Genomic DNA, 21,793 nt, shown 5'->3' on the forward strand with positions numbered 1-21,793 from the left:
GTGGTTTGGAGTTCATAGGTCACATGACTTGGAAGCTGTTTAACAAAATCCTTGATTTTTAATGTAAAAAATTCATATGAAATCCTCTAAAACTTGTGGAAAAAAGAGGTATGCATGATAGCGCTAGGTTAGTGGTACCTCTTATATAGGGGAGTTTAAAGTACCTAGGTCACATGACCTGGAAGCTATTGAACAAAATCTTTATATAAAAAATCTACAGTATATAAAATTCAATAAAAGATTACCGTAAATAAAATACATAATACTTTTCAAATATTGTTAACAGTTATATATAGGCTGTTTTGTTTATTTGGAAGGTAATTATTTTTTTTCAACAAACTCTCTTCAACTTAATTTATTGACGGTCCCTACGAATAAAACGCCCAGCGTTCAGCGGGACTTCTCGCGCGAGCTCCCGCCCCGTGACCCGAGTAGTTTGGGTACAGTGAGGGGGAAGGTCTGCCACTGCTGGGGTGTCCAAACCTTTTCCAGCAGGTGTCACATACATAAAAATGAAAGGATGCGGGGCATTTCGATACATTTTGTACAACAAGCTAAAGCCAGTCCCGTGTAGGTCAATACGATGTGTGTGTATATAATTTAATATATATAGCGGTCTATATAATAACAAATATTGTTATCAGACATCAAGGTGGGATGGTTGTTGAGGTGATCCGTGTCCAGATCCTGGACAACTTCCTAAATGTTGGGAGTGTGTGCCAAGCCTCTCAGCTGCTGCCATCCAAATTTAAATCCTGGAGTCAAAATTGACTTTGGAGCTTGACACCAGCTGGCGTATAATGTCAAATCAATGTTATTTATTTTTATTTTGTTGGGGTTTTTTTTTTTAGTCACATGAAAGCAGTCTTGTCATGAAGGAGCCACCTTTATCTTTATTATTTCAAATGTCTGGATTATGAATACAGGCAGGCTTGTGGTTGCTTCAGAGTGTGTAATGTGATGAACACTTCATCATGTCGTCCTCTCGCACACACACACACACACACCACATGTAAAACCTTTGTCTTCATTTGGGACTTTCTTGATATAATAAAAAGGAAACAATGTAAATATTCTCTTCATCCGGCAATCATATGTTACATTTCTTTAGATTTACAAAAGTGCAAACAGATCATCCTTTCTCCTATGTATGCTTGTATGTATGTATATATGTGTGTCACATACACGCATTATACAGTGGTGTGAAAAAGTGTTTGCCCCCTCCCCGAATGATTTTTTTGCATGTTTGTCACACTTAAAATGTTTCAGATCATCAAACAAATGGAAATATTAGTCAATGACAACACAACTGAACACAAAATGTTTTTTAAATTACACAATGACACAACAACATCCAAAGAACTGCAGGCCTCACCTGCCTCAGTTAAGGTCAGTGTTCATGACTCCACCATAAGACACGGGGCATCACACCACCACATTTTACTGTTGGTACGATGTTTTCTCTGAAATGCGTTACTTTACGCCAGATGTAATGGGACACACACCTTCCAGAAAGTAAACTTTTGTCTTGTTAGACCAAACTATTTTCCCAAAGGTCTTGGGGATCATCAATATGTTTTCTGGCAAAATTGAGACCAGCCTCAATGTTCTTTTTGTTCAGCAGTGGTTTTGGTCTTGGAACTCTGCCATGTAGGCCGTTTTTGTCCAGTGTCTTTCTTATGGTGGAGTCATGAACACTGACCTTAACTGAGGCAAGTGAGGCCTGCAGTTCTTTGGATGTTGTTGTGGGGTCTTTTGTGACCTCTTGGATGAGTCGTCGCTGTGCTCTTGGGATCATTTTTGTTGGCCGGCCATTGTTCCATGTTTTCGTCATTTGTGGATAATGGCTCTCACTGTGGTTCGCTGGAGTTCCAAAGCTTTAGAAATGCCTTCAATAACCTTTTCCACACTGATAGATCTTAGTTAATCTCAGTTAAATTGTATTTTAAGGGGGGGGGCAATCACTTTTCCACACAGGGCCATGTAGGTTTGGATTTTTTTTCTCCCTTAATAATGAACAGTTTCATTTAAAAATGTCATTTTGTGTTCAGTTGTGCTGTCATTGACTAATATTTACATTTGTTTGATCTGAAAAATTTAAGTGTGACAAACATGCAAAAAAATAAGAAATCGGGAAGGGGGCAAACATTTTTTCACACCACTGTATATACATATATAACCTTTCCAATAAAGTTTAGTTGCTTCATGTAGTGTGACATTTACGACCTCAAGACCTCAGCAATTCATATTGTGGTGATGATGGCACATACTGTTTGGTCCGTCCACACGCACACACACGCACACACATAGACTGAGCATTAGTTCTTTTGTTGCTAAATGCATAAATAGGTCTTTGTGTGAATGTACAATGTGTCCAGCTGCTGTGTAGCCCCGCCCACTCAAGGCTGACACCCTCGTCTTCCATATCTTGGCAATACCGGTAACCCACAGGATGTTCAAATAAAGGTCACAGGTTACAGGAAGTAGTCTGGGGTGCGGCGGGTGACGTGGGGCTCCCCTCTGCGAGGCGCCGGGTCAAACTGCAAGCTGGGATGAGAAAAAGGGAAATGAAAGGGTCGTCGGGCGCAATGCTGAAGACAAAAGACGGGGCTGGCTTGCCGGAAAACATACAAGGAGTATTTGAGGGTGTCGTCTAGCTCCATGATGGCCGCCTGGTTGCCGCAGCGGTAGCAGTAGTTGGGAGCGCTGAATATTGTCACCACGTTCCTCTCGTGGCACCAGTTGTAACCCTGCAAAGGACAGGAAGCGTTCCTTTCTGAAACATCACTGGAAGATCAGAGTTCTTGCTAGATAAGCCCCACTGCCTCGTAACAACATCCTGGCATGTGACTTCTCAGCCACGGCAAGGAAGCAAATTTTATCCAAGAGGAGACTGCGGGGCTCTGCAGCAAAGTATAATACTGCTAAGCTAATGTTAGCATGTCTGTTTACTAGCAGTTGTCTCAGAATAGTCAATATTCAACCATTTGATTCGGAGGAGTATGATTTATAAATCTGGCTGTGGACTCACATAAAAGGACGGTAGCATTTTGGCTACATGGGGGTGTGGCCACAGCTGCTGTTGTGCATACATTTTTTTTTTTTTTTTTCAAAAAAAGTCTGTTTTTGTAATAAATAACCTGTTTTGATACAAAAACAGCCTTATAAAGAATTGAAAATGAGGTGTGTGAGGTGTATGAGGTGTGAAGACATATTTACCACGTGTGAATAAAAATCACCTGTTTCAGCGGCACAATCCAAAGGAGCTGAGGTGAGCGCAAGCTTTGGATGCAACATTTTAATCAAGAACATGTTTCATCCATTTTCACTTTTATTTTCACTACATTTTGCTGACAAATGTGAAATAATGTACTGAAAAGTAACGCTACTCCGCTAGCAGTCCACATGTAGCTTCTAGTGTACATCGCCATGTTTGTTATGATACCACACGTCAAAGGAAATTACCTCATCGGCGCCTCTGATTGGTTAAAGCTGCCTTAACAGACCATGGCTGCAGAACCCCCCTTACTTTGGCATGCACATGACAGCCACAAATGCCCCCAAAAACAAAATCATACTCTGCAGATTACAAGTAGTGAAATATGCAGCCGAAAACGGTAATCGAGCAGCAGAAAGAAAGTTTGGTGTGAACGAGAAACTTGTGAGGGACTGGCGAAAAGAGGACGATACTCTAACTGCAAAGCTAATCACAGGCTAAAAGCTAGATGGCCACAGGCCCCCAAAAATGCGACTTATAGTCCAGTGGGACTTACAGTATACTCCAGAGCGACCTACAGGCCGGAAAATACCCTATGTTCTCTTGAAAAATTAAGTCAAATATGTTTTTGTCAAAATGAAGGTGATTTTATGCTTCCTTTTTTCATATCATATAGCCAATAGCAGGGGTGCAGCCACGAATTCTGGGCCCTACATTCCCCCCTTTGTTATTAATTACTAATATTATTAGTAATTACTTATTTTTGGTCCCCCTGGCAGTTAAGGGACCTTTGAATTGTCCTGGCTTTTCCCCTTTACACGGCACCCTTGGCCAATAGCACTCATCATAAATAAATGGGAAAATCTATAATTAATTCATGTGATTGGTATCGCAATCAGCAGCATAAAACCCTGATGGGTTCACTAGTGGGCATGGCCGCATGCTACCTGGGGTAGTAAATGCTGTGCTGGATTCTGGCTGGACTACATCCTGTCACGTTTGAGGAAGTAATGCAACTTGTTAGGACATTAGTGTGGTCCCTCACCTCCATGACCAGCTGGTGGGCACGGGACACCAGCGTGAGGCGGTTGGCGTGATTGAATGTCTCCGAGATGTCCTGACCAAAGGTGTAGCCGGCCCCCCGAGGAGAGATACCCCAGCCGCCGCGGTCGTCGGGGTCCGACCACAGCAGGTCGCACATGGGGCCCTGCGCGGAGATCACAAGTTCTGTGTTTGTCCAATAAAAGCATCTTTTCATCTTACTTGAAGCTTGTCTCACCTCATGAGGCACTTCCTGTAAGCGATCCAGCGCCCTGATGTGGTCCAGTGTGTCGATGGACGGCGACAGGCCGCCATGAAGACAGAAAATCTAGAACCAAGGTTTAAGTATTTACCAACATTTACTTAGTTCATCCAAAAAAAAAAACAAAAAAAAAGCCAAGCAAGCAGTGGCGTCGCCCACCTGAGAGTCGACCAAGGCAGTGAGGGGGAGGTAATCGAACAGGTCTGTGAAGTACTTCCACACGTTGGCATTGCCGTACTTCCTCAGGCACTCGTCATAGAAGCCGTACACTTGCGTGATCTGTCTGCTCTCGTGGTTCCCTCGGAGGATGGTGATGCGCTCGCGGAAACGTACCTGAGAGAGTCGGCCATACGCCCGTGTGTGAGTGGCTTTGGAAGCAAAACGTCAGCATTATGCCGCTCACCTTAAGCGCGACCAGTAGAGTGACGGTTTCCACCGAGTAGTAGCCTCTGTCCACGTAGTCGCCCATGAACAGGTAGTTGGTGTCGGGGGATTTGCCGCCAATCTTGAACAGCTCCATGAGGTCGTGGAACTGGCCGTGCACATCGCCGCACACCGTCACGGGACATCGCACCTCCTGGACATTTGACTCCTTTGTCAGGATCTCCTTGGCCTGCACACACACGCATGCACACATTTTGGCATGACTACTATTTTGTTGTAAAATACAGCAAACCAAGTTGACCATCTACCACGAGAAGCGTTTGTTTAGCGTCTGCAGTGATGCTGACTCTGCATCAGTCCATTGTGGTGAAGACGGAGCTGAGCCGAAAGGCAAAGCTTTCAATTTACCGGTCCATCTATGTTCCTACCCTCACTTGTGGTCATGAGCTTTGGGTAGTGAGCGAAAGGACAAGATGGCGGGTACAAGAAGCCAAATTGAGTTTTCTCTGAAGGATGGCTGCCTTACAGATAAGCTGAGAAGCACTGTCATCCAGGAGAAACTAAGGAGTAGAAGTGCTGCTCCTCCATATTGAGAGGAGCCAGATGAGGTGGTTCAGGCATCTGGTCAGGACGCCTGACAAACGCCTCCCTGGGGAGGTGTTCAGGGTACGTCCGACCAGGAGGAGGCCTTGGGGAAGACCCAGGACACGGAGAGACGATCTCAACTGGCCTGGGATCGCTTCAGAACCCGCCGTGAGGAGCTGGACAAAGTAGCCAGGGAGAGGGAAGTCTGAGCTTCCCTGCTTTGGCCGCTGCCCCCGCAACCCGACCTCAGATAAGCAGGAGAGGATGGATGGATGTTTCTTGGGCTCCATGAAAGTGTGCACTAATTTCAGGGATGATAATGTGCACATCATTGTACATACAGTACAGGTATAATATTGTACTATATTCTAGCATCCAGGGAAGTTGCCATTGGCCAATTCCGCAGAAATCATAGGGCCCCAGACATCATAGCCACAATCTTGGCAAAGAAATGTGTGTCTGTGTGTGTGTGTGTGTGTGTGTGTGTGTGTGTGTGTGTGTGTAGATAGCCCCGACAATGCATGAGTGTGCAGACAGCGTGAAAATCCAGCAGTCACGTCAGTTGCTTGGATGAGTCCCTCGCTGGTATTATTAGTGCTGTGAGAGAACTTTCAAGTGGCACTGTCACAGCAACACATCTCTACTGCACACAGTCCAAAGCAAGAACTGTCAGCAGTGCTTTCACGGGCTGGAGTTGATCCTTCAAGAATGCACACTAGCTAGGGCCCTATGAAATCTGTTTCACTTTTTCCCAAATTCCATATTCTTTTTTTCCAAATTCCGTTTTTTCTGTTTTCTACTTATTTTACCAACATAGAGTGTGTGCTTTTTGGGTTAGTGAATAAAATGCAAAAACCAAATGCAAAAATCCTTACATTTTATTGATGCAATACATCATTGGACAGTTTTGGCCATAATGGAGAAATGGATGTACCCTGGCTAACCTTTCTAATGCGATGTCAGCCTCTGCACACACTGCTACAAAATCTTCAACACTGTGATGTCTGTGCTAGTGGTTCAGGAAGATGTAGTCACCCATGCAATTCTAATCTCGTTATTAAAGTATGATGTTTTTTTTATGACACCCTTAATTTGTTTACACAATTAGATGAGATGTGGCAAACGGTGCTCTTATTTTGAAGGCTGGAAGTGTGCCATGTGTGTTGAGAATTTCTGTTGCTCGTTAAGACGAGCTGGGTGCAAGAATAAACATGCCTGTCGTCTTTTTGACTCAGAACCTGCACGCCGTCAACAGGCATTGTCAAACGCTCGCTTACATTAAAGCGGTAAAACACAACACAGCGTAAACACACCCATACAGCCTGAGACTCACACACACACAGCTGCACTAGCATGCTATGCTTAACTAAGCTAACCCCGCTAGCTTCCATCCACACTCCGTAAGAGGAGTTTCCATGCTGCTTCAGGCCACCATTTCAATATGTTTAGTCGGGAGGGGGCCAGTTACTGTATGTGATGAGATTCCCCCACAATTGAGCAGTGTGCTGGGGAAATATTTCCCCACACAAATGTTCCTTCTCCTCACGATGACATCACTTCATTCACATTGTGTCACTTTCCGCAAGATTCCTCGTTTAACAGTAAATTCCATTTTTAATGACCAATTCCGCGATTCCGTTAATGCAGAAATCATAGGGCCCTAAGCAGAACTAACAAGACGAAATCGCAAAAGAAAACATTAGCACACATTTCTTGTAGTCATCGACTCGCTTTGTCATCAATTGGAACTTAGTTGATTTCTTCCAGCAGCTTGAAGGCGTCATGGAGTCTGAGTTTTCCCAAGCTGCTGCTTTCAATGCAAACGAGAACAACCTTTATTGAAGAGCTGGTTAGCAAGCACAGCCAGCCAATGAGGCAATGAGAAGGTCAGGTGTTACATAACCCCCCCCCCCCCCCCCCCCCCCCCCCCCCCCACACACACACACACACACACACACACACAAAGCAGGCATCAAACCTGTGTCAGAGGGAGGGATTCTCCCACCACTTTTAAAGGAAAAGTGCACTTTGTTTTGAATTTTGCCCATCATCCACAATCCTTATGTGAGACATGATCACACACGTCATTTCCTTTCCTGTGCGATCTAAAAAGAGAAATGCACATAATCGGACACACCTATTTTGACAATGAAGCCCTCTAAAAAACTTCCAACACGGTTTTGTGGTTTTGTATACAGGTATATGCTGGGATCACGCAGTAACAGGTACATTCATGATAACATGTAATACTCTCAGTATTTTGCCATATTTTGGTAGCATGAGGGAGCTAAGAATGCATGTAATGGGACACACCTATTTCGACAATACAGCCCTCTAAAAAAAACCTCCAACAAGGTTTTATGGTTTTATATCCATGCTGTAGGCATGCAGTAACAGGTGCATTCATGATAACATGTCATACTTAGTGTTTCGCCGTATTTTGTCATTTTAAACATTACCGGGACTTCTTTCCTGGGCGCATCAATTTCACAAAGTCCGTAGATAGGAACTAACGCTACGTTAACACTTTAATAAAGTACACAAAATTACAGTAGTTACTGAAGAACAAACCTACCTAATCCTAAATCTAACCACTACTCATTAGTTATTCATTAGTTCCTCAGTAACTACTTTAAATGTATTTGTCTTAGGTCCTCAGTAACTACTCTACTCATTAGGTCATTAGTTCCTCAGTAACTACTCCACTAATTAGTTAATTAGTTCCTCAGTAAATAGTCTAAATTTCCATGCCTTAGTCATTAGTTCCTCATTTGTTCTTCAATAGTTCCTCAGTAGCTACTGTATTTTTGTGTACTTTATTGTAAAGTGTGACAACGCTACAACAGCAGCATAGAAAACACGTGTCTGTTTGCAACTACTAATCATGGCAGACTTCGGAAGAGCCACCGCCGACGACTACTACTTTTGGAAAAATGAGGATCCAGAACCTTATCTTTTTGAGCCTGAATATACGGAGGATGAGCTACAGGTTTTAGAAGCTGAGCGCGCAAGAAGAGAGAGTGAAGCATCGGAGCAGACGGAGGGGTGAGAGAGTCCAGACCAGCATGACTTGGTGGTGTAAATGTGGAGCTTACCAAACCATGCCGACAGAAATGGAGTGTTTGTGCTGCATTGAACGGCATACCATGATATTGATCGTGATACATGGAGCACATAGCACATGATATCACAACACTGTCCATCTAGCCGTGTAGAAACAACACATGGAATACTTTACACATCATTTGGTTGTCTATTCCTAGTTGCTCATATGCTTGTTCTTGTTTCCCAGTCAGTGTCCTATCGCATGTTTTGGAGTGGACCCGTTACCTCTCGGTAGTGGCGTGAGGCGCTGTGTCACTATGCCAGAAAAATAGTTCTTCCTGTTAGTTGCTACAATAACAATGTCGCTGAAGCTTGGTTTATATACAGGTCACTTATGTCAACACAACTTTGTTGGTGTTTCTTTTTCTTCGGGCTTTATAAATAGGTGTGTCCCGTTACGTGCATTGTTTGCTCCAATATGTTAGCTGTTTTGCTCTCTTTAGAACACAGAAAACAGAAAGACATGTGTTCATGTCTCACATAAGGATTGTGGATGATGGGCAAAACAAAAGTGCACTTTTCCTTTAAGTTGCATGTTATAGAGAACACACGGGGCTAACAAACCTCTAATGTCGTGCCAAGAAGTGAGGTCAGGCTTTTCCCGCCTGCCGTAATATAATCCCATTAAAAGGAGTCGTACCAGTCCAAAAGGTCCTCCGCTGATACGTGGGCCACGATGACGCTTTACGAGCTCTTTGTGGCACTTGGGAGTCAGCAGATTGTCCCGTCAGCTGTTGATGAGCACACTTGAATTGTGCTGAGAAAACAAATGAAGCCTGGTGTGGTTTGTTTTTGCTTTAAACGTGGCCAAAGCGCAACATGAACATCACGACAAAACACTTATTTACACGACGCAACACCGTGATTGGCAAATATGACAGAAAAACTGTCTGTCCTGACTAGCTGCCTGACTGCTCATGCAGAGAACTTTGTGTTCAACGTAGGGTTCAACATGTGATGATGATGACACGGTCATGCTTGGAAGTCCTTACTGTGCCCGCGCCACAGCCAGAAGTTGGCCAGCAAGACAAACATTTAAAAACCTTTTAGCAGGTACAAAAAACATGCTAGCTTTGATTGCTATGGCTGCCTGTTTAGGCAGCAAAAGAGTTGTGCTTGTATTAACTGCATGTGATCGCCTTTAGGCCCAAATTGTTTCAGATGCAGCCTTGAAGTCATTGCTGTAACTAACGCCATCCAATTAATGTAAATGTAACTACAGTAATCCCTCATTAAAGGCGCTTAATTGGATCAAGACCTGACTGATAAGTGAATTTCCAGTAGGATTCTTTTTTATAAATGCAATATTTTGGTAGTTAGGGCATGAAAACCTGTTTACCACCTTCTAAATACACCTTTTAAGATTATTAGAGCCCTCTAGACATTAAATAGCAACCCTATAGTCACCTTTGCACTCATATTACCCAATTAATCTCAGTTATGTTTTAAGGGGAGTTTTTCACACTTTTTCACACAGGGCCTTCCTTAATAATAAAATGTTTCATTTAAAAACTGCAGTTTGTGTTCAGTTGTGATGTCATTTACTAATATTTAAATTTGTTGGATGATCTGAAACATTTAAGTGTGACAAACATGCAAAAAAATAAGAAATCAGGAAGGGGGAAAACACTTTTTCACACCACTGTATATGCTACATCAGGTGCCCATTATGGCGATGGCGAAAGTAGTGTGGGTCACATGTGACCTACATCATAAACGTTACTTTGCAAATGTCACATGACAGTCAGTTGACATTAAGCCCCCTCCTGATTTGCAAAACCAAAAGTGACGTCCGCAGCCACACACACATAATGCAACTCTCATCTTTATTATTCCAATTACGGACAAACTAAGTGAATGGTAAGATGCCTACATCGGGAGCAAAAGTTATGCGTTCATTTCTAGCGGCTAGTTCTGTAGAAAAATAAGTCAATTATATGATGGCTGCGCTTTGCGTCAGGAACTCCACTGTAAAAATGTGTGTTCTCTACAAGTTTGTTTTCTCACACCACTATTTCAGGATTCATCCATCTTCTATGTCGCTTATCCTCATTAGGGTCGCAGGTATGCTGGAGCCTATTCCTATCTTAGCCTTTCTTCGGGCGAGAGGCGGTGTACACCCTGGACTGGTCACCAGCCAATTGCATAGTTAACATAGATAACAATCATTCAAACACACATTCATACTTATGGTCGCCAATTAACCCAACATGCATGTTTTTGGAATGTGAGCGCAGCTGGCAGCAATTACAGTTTGTGGTGTTTGAAAGCCCAGCGTCGTCTCTGGTACGGCGCTGGTTCATTGTACCTTTTCTCTTCGCCCCGTGCTGTCACATAACCTTCCTACGACCTGTCGATACTGCCTTGGACTACAAGTATATGTTTTGTCACAGAGCCTTTTTTCACCTCTGTCGCTTTCTGTTTAACCTGCTTAATTAAAAGACGTATTGTCCCACCGCTGTCTGTCTCTGCATACTGGGGGTCAAGCACTCTACAGTTCCACAGATCATGACAGAATGCCCACTCACAGTGACAGGTGTTCACAGCCGCACCGTGCGGGGATTTTAACACCAATATAAATGAAACCTTCATGACGAAACACTCTTAATGCACAAAATAATCAGCAAACTTATTTCTTCATATGATGCATATGAATCACATGCCCCCTATTATAATTGGTGTACCCCACTTTGGGAACGTAGGGGCTAGAGTACGTTTCGGTTAGAGCTGGACATTCTGGAACGGATCGATGACGCTAGCCAAGGTTCCACTGTAGAGCCATTTTGGAAATAATGTGGTTTCTCCAGCAACTGATTTTACTGAGGTCACCTCTGCATTTTAGATTGAAGTTGAAAGAAACTATCCAGCAGTTTCCATAATGGCACTGAAGACGGTGTTGCTATTCCTATTACCGGTAAATGACGTGTCAGAATGGCATTTGGGTGCTGACCACGACCAAAACAAAACTCTGCAGCAAAATGGGCGTGTAAGAAGACAGCGTGCCTGTCACTCATGCGCATCAAACCAGCGAGCATGGCAGGAGTTTGCCGGAGGCCTGACAGAAAACAAGCTGCACATCTATTTCCTGTCCTCCTCCATGAATCCCAAAACAGAGACGGATGCTGGCGCTCTGATTCACAGTTGTTATCCTGACTCACGCTCTCCATCCCCTCGGCAAAGAAAGGCTTGGATGGTGTTACCGATGCAGCAGCTCACAATCAATCGCGTCCTCAAACTATTTTTACAGCAGGGAGGATGTAGTGTGGGTGCATCCAGCAGTCAAAGCCACCGAGTGTTTGAGCTGCACCTTTGGCTACATTACAGAGGATGTTGGGGAAAAGATGCAAGTGCAGCTAAAAAATGCTAGCGCTCCTTAACAAGCCATTTGGGAGTAGCAAGCACTCCACAAACAGTAGCGAGCCTCATCTGTCGGTCCTTTTAAGAGCAGAATGGATCAACATGCCTGCAGAAGCTTAACGTCATATCCCATTCTAAAGCACCACACTCTTTGCCAGGAGCATCAGTGCATTATGGGCTGGGTTGAGCAGAACTCTCCATTACAAACGTGCTAAAAAGACCAGAGCAATAGCTGACGTTTTGAATGTACTCAAACACGGACGCTCCCAGCAGCTTGCATATTAAGGGACTTAACAGCCGCCATAACATCAAGTTCCTGCCTCAGCAACAAGCCCGCGTTTCAAAGGTCAAAGCCGCACTGCAACGTCAACAACTCTGCGAGCAAATGAAAGACAACCAGACATTGTTACTCCAATTAGCTGAGCACACGTCACACCAAGACATTTCTTCTTCTCTGTCAAATCTGATAGTTTTTTTTAAGTGTTGATAAAAATCTACAGGTGATGCAGTATTTCCCACAGGACTGCAATCTATCTGTGGTGGAGGATGGATGGATGTTGGACAAAGTACCCGTAAATTTAGTAATACTTCATTTAGTAGTTTAGTAATACTTTATTAAGTAAGGTAAGCCCGGAAATATCCATATACAAAAATTTACAATTTAAAATTTATAATTAAAAATCGTTCACTACGTAGCAGACAGCTTGTATAGTTAAGTTAATCTACTCGGATGACGATTCTTTCTATGCTTCTCAGGAGCACAGCCATACGAAACAAGGATGATGTCATTTAAGCACACATGAAAACATTCACAACACCAAAGACCGGTGGAATGTTATACTATCTGATAGATGGACTATCTGATGGCTTTGGCAAGGAGCATGCATGTAGCTGCGTGTTCTTCTACCCACAAAGCGAGTCGATGACCACAATCGCCCCCGTGTTCGTAGTAGTGTAGTTTGTGGCAAAGACATTTGCTTCACTGTCATTTGGAGTTTGTATTACAGTACTTTCATTCATTCATTTTAATGCCGTTTATCCTCACGAGGGTCGCGGGGTATTACAGTACTTACTCCTTCCTCTTGTTCATTTGTTTTAAACTTACTCCATGGATCCCATCACACAATTTTTCCAGAGGGTAAAGGGAAGGAATAGAAGTACAGTATGTAGAGCTGGGTTTGAATTACAGTCAAGGGTTTTCATGTTGAAGAAATTTCTGAATCAACTGCAATGTTCAAATGCAAACAGGTTATTGTTTTGACATATTTGTTAAAGTGTGTACCTCGAGTAGGGACGCTCTGATCGGCGATCGATCAGTATCGTACAATTTTCTAAAAATAAAAATCATGTGATCGGCATATGCCGCTAAATGCCTTTCGACCACAAAAGCCAATCCAGTGGTTCATACTATTGCAGCCCGCAGCAAGCCCTGTGTGCAGTGTGGTGTCTTGCCCTAACTAACGTCTTGGACAGCGTCCCTCTCCCACGTTCCTTCACACTGCGCAGGCGTGCCAAAACAGAAATAATCAGGTCTGCCGTGTGGAGCTTACCTGCCAACACATGCCACGAAAACTATCTGGTGGGGGTAGCGCGTTAAAAAGCTTTAATTTACTACGGCATTTCAAGAACAAACACTTGACAGAGTACTGTATGGTGAGTTTTGGAGGCTCACGGTGTGATCATCAGGCTAATAACCCGAAAAATAATTGAATTCATCGGACGAGATGAACAGCCTTTGTCAGAGGTGGAAAACATCGGGCTCTCTCATTTTGCCTTGGCTTGCATTCGTCTGCTTGTTTAGCGTCATCACGCACCGAAAACGAACTCTCGTGATACTTGCACGTGGTCGTCCAGTGCATTGTGGGCCACGGGCGCTATTTTGGGTCAACAGCATTTGTTTATATCAGAGTTGCTGCGCTAGAGAGATGCACGGCGTAACAAACACGTGGACCGCACAAAAGATAAAGGCGACGGACCGTACCGAGACAAGGGTGCAAGACCGTCCGATGTGGCGGCGTCCTTGGCTGCGTCCTTGGCTGCGGTACACACACATCCATGAATACACAACTACTCTGTTTCCCGCGTAACAGTCTATCAACATGGCGGCGCATCGAGGGTGACACTGTGTTTCTGCCTGTCTCATTCTACATCCATAACACTCATTTTTGCTTCCAACAATGAAACATAAGCTTTAAACTTACCGTAGCATGTTCATGGCAGGTAGTCAAACAGAGCACACATATCCTCGCCGGGACACTTTTTTTTTCATTTTCTATATTAACTCATTCAATCCCAAAGACGTAGTTAGACGTTTTTAGAAACCTGAACGCCCGATCCCAACAACATATTTATATGCCTGTAAGGTTTTTTGCGCAAGAGGCGATGATGCAACTCTCCACTAATGCATTTCACTTCAGAGCAATTTTAAGCCACAACAAAGGCCACAAGGTGGCAGAAGTGTATTTGATAAGAGCTCAGCTCAAAATCACACATGACAGGAAGGAGGAAGTGAGAGAGCGTGGAGGAGTGTACAGGAAGGAGTAAGTGAGAGAGCGTGGAGGAGTGTAGCGTGCAGAAGGTTACGCATTATAGGGAAATTTTAAGGCGTGCACAGACTTAGTTTTAGTTCAGTTCCAAATGTGAAAATTGTAAATTGTTCATGTTGTTACATTTGTTAATAAATTATTATTTTAATGTCAAACAACCCCTTGTTTGTGTTGTTTATGTTGGTATAGTTGTTTAGATATTTGAGCTGTCACAAAAGCAAAAAATATTTGTGTCAATGTGAAAGTTATGTTTGAAATGTATCTTTTCACAATTTTTTTTTAAATTTTAGCAAATTGTGGTTGCAGCAGAATAACGTGTTTACTTTGTTAATTGATTGTTTTGTGGGGAGGGGGTTCCAACAAAACTAGAAAAAAGTTTAGTTGTCCATTTTTCATTTGTAAATATTTTTGCATCATTTTCTGCATGTAAAACTAGAATTATTGTCTATAAAATGTGTTTTGCGTATCTGGAACAGATGAATTGGATTTACATTATTTTCTATGGGAAAACTTGCTTTTTTTAAGAGTGCGTTTTGGTTTGAGTTGGACTTTCTGACGTCACGCATTTCTAAGCCAATCAGAAGATAAATGAGTGACAGGACGGGTCAGCTTGCTGACTAACATAATTAGCTCTCGTGAGCATTTCAACCACTCATGGCTATGAAGCTTCACCTAAAGCTGGTCTTATAGTAAATTTATGTATACATTTCCTGACACAAGACGTGCGAAAACTACTAAGACGACACCAGAATCAGAGCTTCAGGCGGCGCTACAGGTCCTGGTAGGTGTCTCTATGGCGGCCCGCTCAAACCCTCAGTGGCCCCCGTCATGTCATGACTCACAAACGTTCCAACCATGTAAACATCTAAACGCCAACTATCAGCCGGGAAGTCCAGTGTAATAAAAAGCCCAGACGCCATTTTAAGAATTTGTGGAAGACAAGACGTCCATGGCGGGCCCACGTTGAGGGGAAGGAGGTAGGGAATAAGAGGGGGTGGGGGTTGGTCATTTAAAAGCAAAGCAATCACCTTTTCACACAGATTCTTCACTTGGCCCTCCGTCAGCTGTTTACACTCGTTGAGCTGCTCGATCCATTGATCCAGTTCCTTCGTAAACGCCTTTTCGTCCATTGCTGCGTGTTTGTGTGGAGCGGGGAAGGAGAGGGTGTGCAAGTCTTTTCAAGCGGCCGGACACAAACTGCGACAACGGGTGTCAAGTTGCTCTTTTTGTGGGGAACGCTCGTGTTCTCCCCCCGGCTGCCTGAAGGCGAGGATGATGTTTGACTGAAAGCAATAGCAGGGGAGGGAACAAGGAGACGTCAGCTGGTGATCCACCCTGCCTGGGAATGTCTCCTAGCCCAGCGTCCCCGTTGCAAAACAATGCATTTCCGGCGTAGATTATCAAAATAAAAGCGCAGCAATCTGCTTAGCTTTGTAGGTAACCGTGTTTACTTATAGAACTCGACGTTAATAAAGTACGAAACGTCATTTATAACGTCAGTGAATGTACCTTTATGATTTAATTTGAACAAGAGAATATCGACGAGAAAATCGTGTGTTTTTTTTCCCCCAGTGTGCTTTGATTGTGTTCGACTTGCCGCCGCATGTTTTCATTTTATTTCGCTGGAAGAAGTGTAGCAATACAGCCCATGACACTGCATCATCATGTGCCCTTGTGATGTGCCAATGATGTCACCTGTTTGCAAGCAGCACTATGGAAAACACTAGAACACACCTGTGAACAAGCAGCTTGTTGTTGTGCAGGGTACGTCTAGTGTTCTACACGTAATGACTGTGCTAGGGTGTTTATCATTGGCCGCACACTATACAGGGCATTTACAGCCCGTGGCTGTTTTTTTATTGACCCTCGGCATGTTCTAAAAATACAATTAAACAAGTAAATTTAAAAAATCTACAGCAAAAATGGAAAATGAGCAGCAATTTTATGAGAATAAAGAAAAAATATTAGAATAATAAGAGAAAGAATAGCTCGTTGAAATGTGATATTGTTTCAATTAAAAATACTAAAGGCTGAAATATGTTGTAATATTAGTTGTAATATTATAAGAAACAAACAAAACAGCTACAATTTTAGGAAAAATAGGTTGGGTAAAAGTAAGTCCAAATATTCTGAGAACAATATTACAAGAAGAAAGTTAAAATATTTGTCAAAAAAAAGTGTATTGTAAGGAGGAAAAAGTTCATATTAATAATACTCTTTGTCACCAATAACACAAAGCTGAGATGCAGGTTGCATTTTTCTTGTGGCATATCTGCAAGAGTTGGTTTCAAAATGTATGAGTGGCCCACGCATCTTTTGATATTTCAGTATGCAGACCTCAGTGGAAAAAGTTTGGACACCCCTGGTATAGAGTTAGACATTGGATCACGCTCTAATTTTGTACTTGAGCATCATCATGGACCACAAATAGCAGCGACTTCTTCAAATGTGATGAAGTTATGATTCTCTGTTGTAGGGGAGACTGGGGACAGTTGCAACACTTTTTACATTACTCTCAATTACTCAGAGAGTATTCAGACTAGGCACACCAAATCTTTACATAGTAAACCTACTTCTGTCTGCTAAATAGCCATACCATTTAAAGATGGCTACATATAACATATCAATCACAATATTTATTTGAATGAAAAAATTCAGACGTTGCAACTGACCCCAAACCTGGGGACAGTTGCAACACCGATCAGGGACAGTTGCAACATATCAAAAACCATTAAATTTCACCAAAATTTTGTGCTTTTTGTTTAAATAACCACAGTATACAATATTAAAGTATTTAATAAGTTTAGTTTTGTGTAAAACATAGGCCTACTATGAGTCAATGTGCAAATTTTACGGAAGCTATAAAAACTCAATATTTCAGTTTGGGACAAAAAAAAATAGAATAATTTGGAGTGCAAAAAACATTTATTAAACATGTGAACAAACAGTGAATAGTTTTAGTGAAGAAAATTCACATTGTTTTAAAACTCCAGTGAATATAAAGCTTGATTTTTAAGTTTTGTTAAAGGCACACAAATGCTTAAAAAATAAAACTGCAACTAACTATTCCAGCAGCTTCTGAACAATTCTGCAGAACCCAGAACATTTCTGCTAGCTCACAGAAAAAAACAGACATCTTCTTCCTCTTCTTCCTCCAAAATACTGAGGGGAACCCCTCTAATAGTGACTCGCTTCCTCACTCTTGGCATACTGAAAACAAACAAAGTTTATATGATTGTTTTCACAGGAAAATGTATTTAGTTTGTTCCAAAGCACAACACATACAACAATAACTAATTGCTCATTTTTGCTCAACAAGTTATTTGGGGAATTATTTTGTTTATCATTAGCATTAATTTCTTATTATGATTCCCTATTCTGCCCATCATGAGCAGTAAAATATATTAATTGAGCCTAGTGTGGTCTATTTTGATATTAACATGGGGACAGTTGCAACAGTTGCAACCGTCCCCATACTATCAGTCACGACAAAACACCATCTGCTAACTAGCCACAATAACATTGGCAAATGTAAGCAATGTTGCTGAATAGTCAACAAAACAGTGATTCAAACCAGGTAGGTTTGGAGTAATTCATACAAAAATACAGCTCGTGAAAAAAGCTACTTTCATACCTCCAAAACAACTTTGTCTTGATAGAAGCTGGACCAGATGCGCAATACGGCCACTTTCTTCTTGGCGAGTAGAGGGTCTAACTGAGCATGTGCAGTATGAGTGTCATCACTCTCGCATGTTACTGATTAGACAAATAAGGCTTGTTGCAACCGTCCCCTGTTGCAACTGTCCCCAGTCTCCCTACAACATGTGTGAAATGTGTCATAAAGCACCAATATTTTGTAAATGTACTTTCTTGGCCAGTGTTGATTTGCTGCTCATGCAAACAGGATATTCATGTCTGGTGCTGCAAGCAACTGTCACACTGGCGTTCTGTGACAAGACATCTTTTGCTGATGTCAGCAAGTTTCACGGTCAGTGGTTACAGGGACTGTCGTCTGCATATTGAATATTGTCATATGAGATCTTTATGGTCATTAATATCGCTCCCTCCCAGCCCACCTAATGGCAGCAGTTAGACTGGTGTTAATCATTTATGAGTTCTGCTTGTGTTGACCTACTTCCCAACCGAGCAACTGCTTTGGAGCAAAACGTATTTGGCCCACATCTTCTCGTCGAGAAGAACCTTTCACCTGCAGCCCACGCGTTCTCACTTTTTGCGGGAACTAAGTGGCTGAGCTTGGAGGATCCATGTTCTGCTTTGATTTCAGGCTGAAAATGCAAAGTCGAAAAGCAGACGGCATCTGCGATCAAAGACAGGCGTCGGTAGCGTATTTAGCCAATTCATGGAAGCTGCGTGCTGGGCTGCTTTGAAAGCATCATGAAACAAGGTGAGATTAAAGGCTGATCCAATTAGCACAGGGAAGGGGAAGCGTTTTTAATCTTCATCTTAATGGAACAATATCATACATTTTGTACATTAAAGATGCAAAAACGTAGGTCAACATATGCTAAGCTAACATGGTAAATGGTCTTTCACTTGTATAGCGCTTTTCCACCTCTAAGGCACTGAAAGCGCTTTGACACTGCTAGCACATTTACGTACTGATGACACAACATCAGGAGCAACTGGGGGTTCAGCATCTTGGCCAAGAAAACTTCAACACCATCACAAGAGGATTGAACCCATAACCTTCAGGTTGGGAGACAACCACTCTGCCACCTGAGCCATGCTGACCTAACATGTTACTGTTGTGTTACAGCTGACAAAGCCAATTAGTGTCATATGTAATACTATAGCTTATTAATAATCATTTCATTTGATTTATTTAATACAATCATGGTCCCCATGCAGGCCAGCAGGGGTGTCTAAAGGTACTCTTTGCACTTTTTTTTTTTACCCATTTTTGCTAATAATCTTTGTTATTATCCTCATATTATGGCTTAGTTCCCATAATATTTTGACTGTATTTCTATAAAATTATAACTTTTTAACCCAACCTAATTTTCTCGTAATATTATGACTTTTTTAAGCATTTTTCTCTTTAATATTTAAACTCTACGCTACTGAAATGACTATTTTTCCTCATAATTTTACAAGTTTATTCTTGTAAAATGTTTTGATTACATTTTTATTGTAATATTTTGACTTTATTTTTCCCCAAACGATTTTTTTTTAAATTACAACTTTATTTTGTTTTGTTTGTTTCTCATAATATTACGATTGGAAAAAAAATTATGTATTCTTCTTGAATATTTCAGCTCTATGCTACTAAAATGGCATTTATTTATAGTAGTAGCTTTATTATTTAGAGTATGCCTTTTTTTCTCATAATATTTTGACTTTATTCTCATAAAATTACAGCTGTTTTTTTTTTTTTCAATTTCTTCTTGTAAATTTTCTTCTCATAATTATGAGTTCATTCAATATTTTGACTTTGTTCTTAGACTTAGATTTGGACATAGACAGACTTTATTGACCCACAAGGGACATTGCTTGATTGAAGTAGCTCAATTGCAGAAGAAAAAGACAACCACTCTTAAATAAAATGCAATGCAATGTGAATGAAATTTAATAAAATAAAAATAATATAAGATAAACAAAATTTGCAAATTGAAAATAGTCTGTAGAAATGTGGTAAATGCAAGTAAATGTACACTTTATACATGGAAGGGCAGACAGTACAGCGCAATAATTTGGTGGATTATCTTTTACAGACAAGTGAGGTATTGTAGAGCTGGGTGTTCACTGTGGGAACGGACCTGGAGGAGTCTGTTGGAGAATGAGCTTCGCTGCCCCTGTATTGCCTGATGGAGCGGGTGGGTGGGGTTGTCCATGATGGAGAGCACTTTGTCCAGTGCCCTCCTGTCTCTCACTGTTACAAACGCCTCCAACTGAGTGCCGATAAGCTGTTTGGCTTTCCGGATGAGTTTGTCCATCCGATTTATGTCCTTTTTGCTGGTGCTGCTCCCCCAACAATCCACAGCAAAGTACAGGGCACTGGCACTGGCAACCACAGACTTGCTGGACATCTTCTAACATTAGATCTAACGTTCTTGTAACATAATAAATTTTCCACAAAATGAAAAATGACAACTTTGTTTGTTGTTTTGTTTTGTTTCTTGTCTTTTTTCTTTAATATTTCAATGTTATGCTCTTAACCATTTTTGCTGGGTTTATTATTATTTTTGTGAAATGACATTTTTAGAATGTGCCCCGGACCAATAAAGTAACAGCTGTGGGCCACACTTTGGACACCTCTCCTATTTGGCTTTGCTGAGCCTCCTCAAGGGACAAGTTGATTCTCTGCGAAGCCTGTTGATTAGAAAGCGTCCTGAACATTGTCAAAGACGTGTTCCACATGCCCTGCTGACAGAGCAGGCTCTAACACGGTGTCGCGTGTCCAATGTGTTGACATTTATTGCATAAGAGTCAGGGGACGGCTCAACAATACACCGGCTTAATCCCAAATATATCATCAGCTGTGGTGGCACGGCGGGCGCCGTCCTTTTATCGCCGCCAATCAAACAGCTGTGATTTCATTGTGGTCGCAGGAGCTAATTTAGGTGGGAGCTCAGCACCGAGATTGATAATAATCCCGTGTGAGAGGATGCAGGCAACGCGTAATCAATCAGGTGGACTGTGCATTTATGCATTGATTTTACATGGCAAGCATGCATAGCAACGTTGCATGAAGGAACTTTACATGATGGCACAGGTGAACACCCCACAGGCAATGTTCATTTGTCATTTCCTTTTATTCATGTCCGGTGAGCTCGCTTGTGGCGTTTCACAAACGAAAAGGAACGGAGACAGGACTAACCTCTCTCTCCATCCCTCCTCTCTTTCTCCGCCAATTAGGAGGCAGGAAAACTGAAACCATGACAACAGCAGGCTGCTATTTCCATCTCGGCTCCCGAGCGCCACCTGCTGTCGGCTACGAAGACGGAAGATGTTTATATTGTTTTTGTCCTCTAACGTCTCCTTCATTTCTTTTTAACCGATTCAAACCATTCCGACATCAAATCGTTCAGTTTATTCGGGAATCGTTTGCGATCAATGCAGGTGTCTCAGAACATTCTCAGATTTTCCAAAATTCCAAAATTTCCACAACGTTTCCCATTGAAATTAGGGATGCTGCGATCCCGGTTGTATGCTGCTGATCATCCATGACTGAAATCGGCCAAAACATGGATTTAAATTTTCTATGCATTCATGAAATGGGCAATTAATAGAAAATAAAAAGGGGGGAGGGTGCATTGTCCCGCATGCAACTGGTCG

At 42.1% G+C, this 21,793-nt stretch overlaps 1 protein-coding gene across 1 annotated transcript; it reads right to left on the reverse strand.

Annotated features, from left to right (window-relative positions):
• Nucleotides 1-873: 873 nt before the first annotated feature.
• Nucleotides 874-15,861, reverse strand: ppp2cab (protein phosphatase 2 catalytic subunit alpha b). Its single transcript, XM_054755516.1, has 7 exons — nucleotides 15,526-15,861; nucleotides 4,924-5,133; nucleotides 4,680-4,853; nucleotides 4,497-4,586; nucleotides 4,263-4,424; nucleotides 2,632-2,750; nucleotides 874-2,547 (listed from the first exon to the last, which is right to left on the reverse strand). Exons 1-7 carry the CDS (start codon nucleotides 15,625-15,627, stop codon nucleotides 2,475-2,477), a joined length of 930 nt encoding a protein of 309 aa, XP_054611491.1. The 5' UTR covers nucleotides 15,628-15,861; the 3' UTR covers nucleotides 874-2,474.
• Between the last annotated feature and the right edge of the window lie 5,932 nt (nucleotides 15,862-21,793).

Source organism: Dunckerocampus dactyliophorus, chromosome 16 (assembly GCF_027744805.1).
Source record: "Dunckerocampus dactyliophorus isolate RoL2022-P2 chromosome 16, RoL_Ddac_1.1, whole genome shotgun sequence".
Classification (NCBI taxonomy): domain Eukaryota; kingdom Metazoa; phylum Chordata; class Actinopteri; order Syngnathiformes; family Syngnathidae; genus Dunckerocampus; species Dunckerocampus dactyliophorus.

What these genes read in the sequence shown, in the direction of transcription:
- ppp2cab (XM_054755516.1), bottom strand. Translation starts at nt 15,627, where the DNA reads ATGGACGAAAAGGCGTTTACGAAGGAACTGGATCAATGGATCGAGCAG. An exon ending in CTGCCTTGGTCGACTCTCAG is followed by an intron (nt 4,587 to 4,679) that starts GTGGGCGACGCC and finishes CCTTGGTTCTAG; the next exon opens with ATTTTCTGTCTTCATGGCGG. An exon ending in GACACCCTCAAATACTCCTT is followed by an intron (nt 2,548 to 2,631) that starts GTATGTTTTCCG and finishes TTCTCATCCCAG; the next exon opens with CTTGCAGTTTGACCCGGCGC.